This window comes from Solanum pennellii, chromosome 11 (assembly GCF_001406875.1).
Source record: "Solanum pennellii chromosome 11, SPENNV200".
NCBI lineage: Eukaryota > Viridiplantae > Streptophyta > Magnoliopsida > Solanales > Solanaceae > Solanum > Solanum pennellii.
In genome coordinates, this window is record NC_028647.1 from 2,591,277 (window position 1) to 2,593,627 (window position 2,351).

The 2,351-nt window shown below is 28.0% G+C and overlaps 1 protein-coding gene across 1 annotated transcript in view; it reads left to right on the forward strand.

The window, feature by feature from the left end:
- Positions 1–1,151: 1,151 nt before the first annotated feature.
- LOC107004388 (TSET complex member tstD-like) overlaps positions 1,152–2,351 on the forward strand; it is a 6,514-nt gene continuing 5,314 nt past the window's right edge. Inside the window, exons 1-2 of the mRNA XM_015202594.2 lie at positions 1,152–1,248; positions 1,507–1,620. Coding sequence (XP_015058080.1) covers positions 1,196–1,248; positions 1,507–1,620 — 167 coding nt within the window. The 5' untranslated portion in view covers positions 1,152–1,195. The remainder of the gene's footprint in view (positions 1,249–1,506; positions 1,621–2,351) is intronic.

Consider the following 2,351-nt stretch of genomic DNA (forward strand, 5'->3'; position numbering starts at 1 on the left):
ATATGGAGACGTCAAAGTTTGTCAATTATTATCACCAGAAGACGTATGTCGTTAATTATATATGTTTTTGATTGTTATTAATGATTCGTTTTGTTCTTTGTTAAGTCATTCGGTTAAAATTCACGAAAAAACATCTCAAACGCTGATGTGGGACTGAAATCCCATACTTTGCAATGAATTGAATCATAAAAAGTTCACGTACTCCTATATAAAAGTCACGATTATACCTATCGAACAAGAGATATAAAATATGATAAATACCTAACTCCTTAACGTCAGTTAACTTGGTTTCATCATCTATGCTCTTCAACTTTGAATCTACATTAGCCGCTGACTACATTTTTCTACCTTTGTTTGACCACTACGTTGAGATTTTTTTCTACCTTTAATTTGTTTCGTTTGGTATGTCTAACGCTAGTCGCTAAGTATGCTAATTTGAAATACAATAATGATAACGGCAAAAATATAGAACAAGAATGTCTATTCTGTAGCCAAGTCGTAATGCAAATCCAAGTATTTTCGACCCTTGTTACACTCATTATCAATAATTTTATGTACGTTTCAATCATATTATGAATGACAACGTGATAATAATTATCAACAATTTGTTCACCCAAATTTTATCCAGATTATCTTTCATGATATGATAGAATTTATTATGTGACATATATGATTTGTTATGAGATTGATCTTCAAGTTCAAATTTTATGTCTAATGTGGATATTGAAACTAAATCCAATTAAGAGTTGGTCCTTACTAAAGTATTTGATTTTTTGAAAATTATGATTTTATGTTGATATAAAATCATATTATTTAATTTTAAATAGCAATTAAAAATTAAATATATACATTAAGTAATTGATAAATGTGTATAAAAAGATGCATATCTAAAAGTTATGATATATATATACATTACGTAACTGATAAATCTATATAAAAGAGACATATGTCTTATATTTATTGATATTACGTAAACACATTTGTCAAGATAACCACCTTTCCCTCTATATTTTGGTGATGACTTGGTCTATTATTTTAATTTAAAAATAATCGATCCGAAATAAATGCTTAATTTAAATAAAAATCACAAGATCTTTGTCACATTTTTTTTTACTTTTATCATTATTATTGTTATTATTATTAATTGTGTCATTAATAATTCTTTAATACATGAGTGATTATCAAGAAAAACAACATGTTGCTTGCTGTGTTGATAGCCAATTCTGAGGGAAATATACTTGTTGAGCGGTAACTTATTCAATAATTTTGTAACTAATGTCGATATCTTGTTAGTTTTCTAGCTTGTTGTTCTTTCTGTTTGTTATTGTTGTCTTTTTCCATCGCTCGATCAGTTGAATATTTTTCTTTTATCGAAATAGTCTCTCTATCTTTTCAATTTAAAAATAAAATTAATTTGCATACGCTCTATCTTTTCCGAATTAAAATTAATCTGCATACGCTCTATCTTCTCCGAATTCATATATATATATATATATTTTGATGCAGTTTAAATGGAGTTCCAATTGAGGAAACTCTACATTGGAGATCTTTTTTAGTTAGATTGGGGGCAGAAAATCTTAAAGGAGTAAAAAATGAGGAGCTACTTGTAGCTTGTCACAAGTATGTATATTTTGAATTATTTTAATTTATTACCTAAGTTTTTTATAATATAATTTAATAGAATATTGTTGGATTATTATTGATTGCTATTAACTTGTAAATTATCTATTCCTTTCTTCGTTTCAAAATACTTGTAATGTTTCGTTTCTCGAAAGTCAATTTGATTGACTTCTAAAGCTAAATCGGATTAGATTAATTTAATATATTAAAATTATTACTTAGTTATCCAAAAACTACAAGAAAGGTACTATAGCATGCAGTTTTTCTTATATCAATATGACGGAAAATTACGTTTTAAAAAACGTTACTAAGAGATTATATAGTTTGACAAAAAAAAATGTGACAATTAGTTTAAGAGAAACAGAGTGTTTCGTGTAACGTTATTTACTCGATTTAAGCAACAACATCAAGACTTTACGGAGATTTGAGAACGATCGAGTGTTATACTGAAATAAATAAAAGTTCTTCATCTTTAATTATAGGTCTCGAATTTTCCCTTCTTCGGAATGATAATGATTCTAGTAGCTAGTAAGGAGCACTTCCTTTTAATACTCTTACATATATAATGCGAATTCAAAATAGTTAAAAATTCTAAAATAAATATCGAATATCGAGAAACTAATATTATTTAGTATTTATGTTTTTGTTGAATGCCTTGAATCGGACCCGTTACAAACAGAAAGGACGGGGGTCTCGCTGCCCGGTCAGCGAGTCGGGGGGTCCAGGGGGGC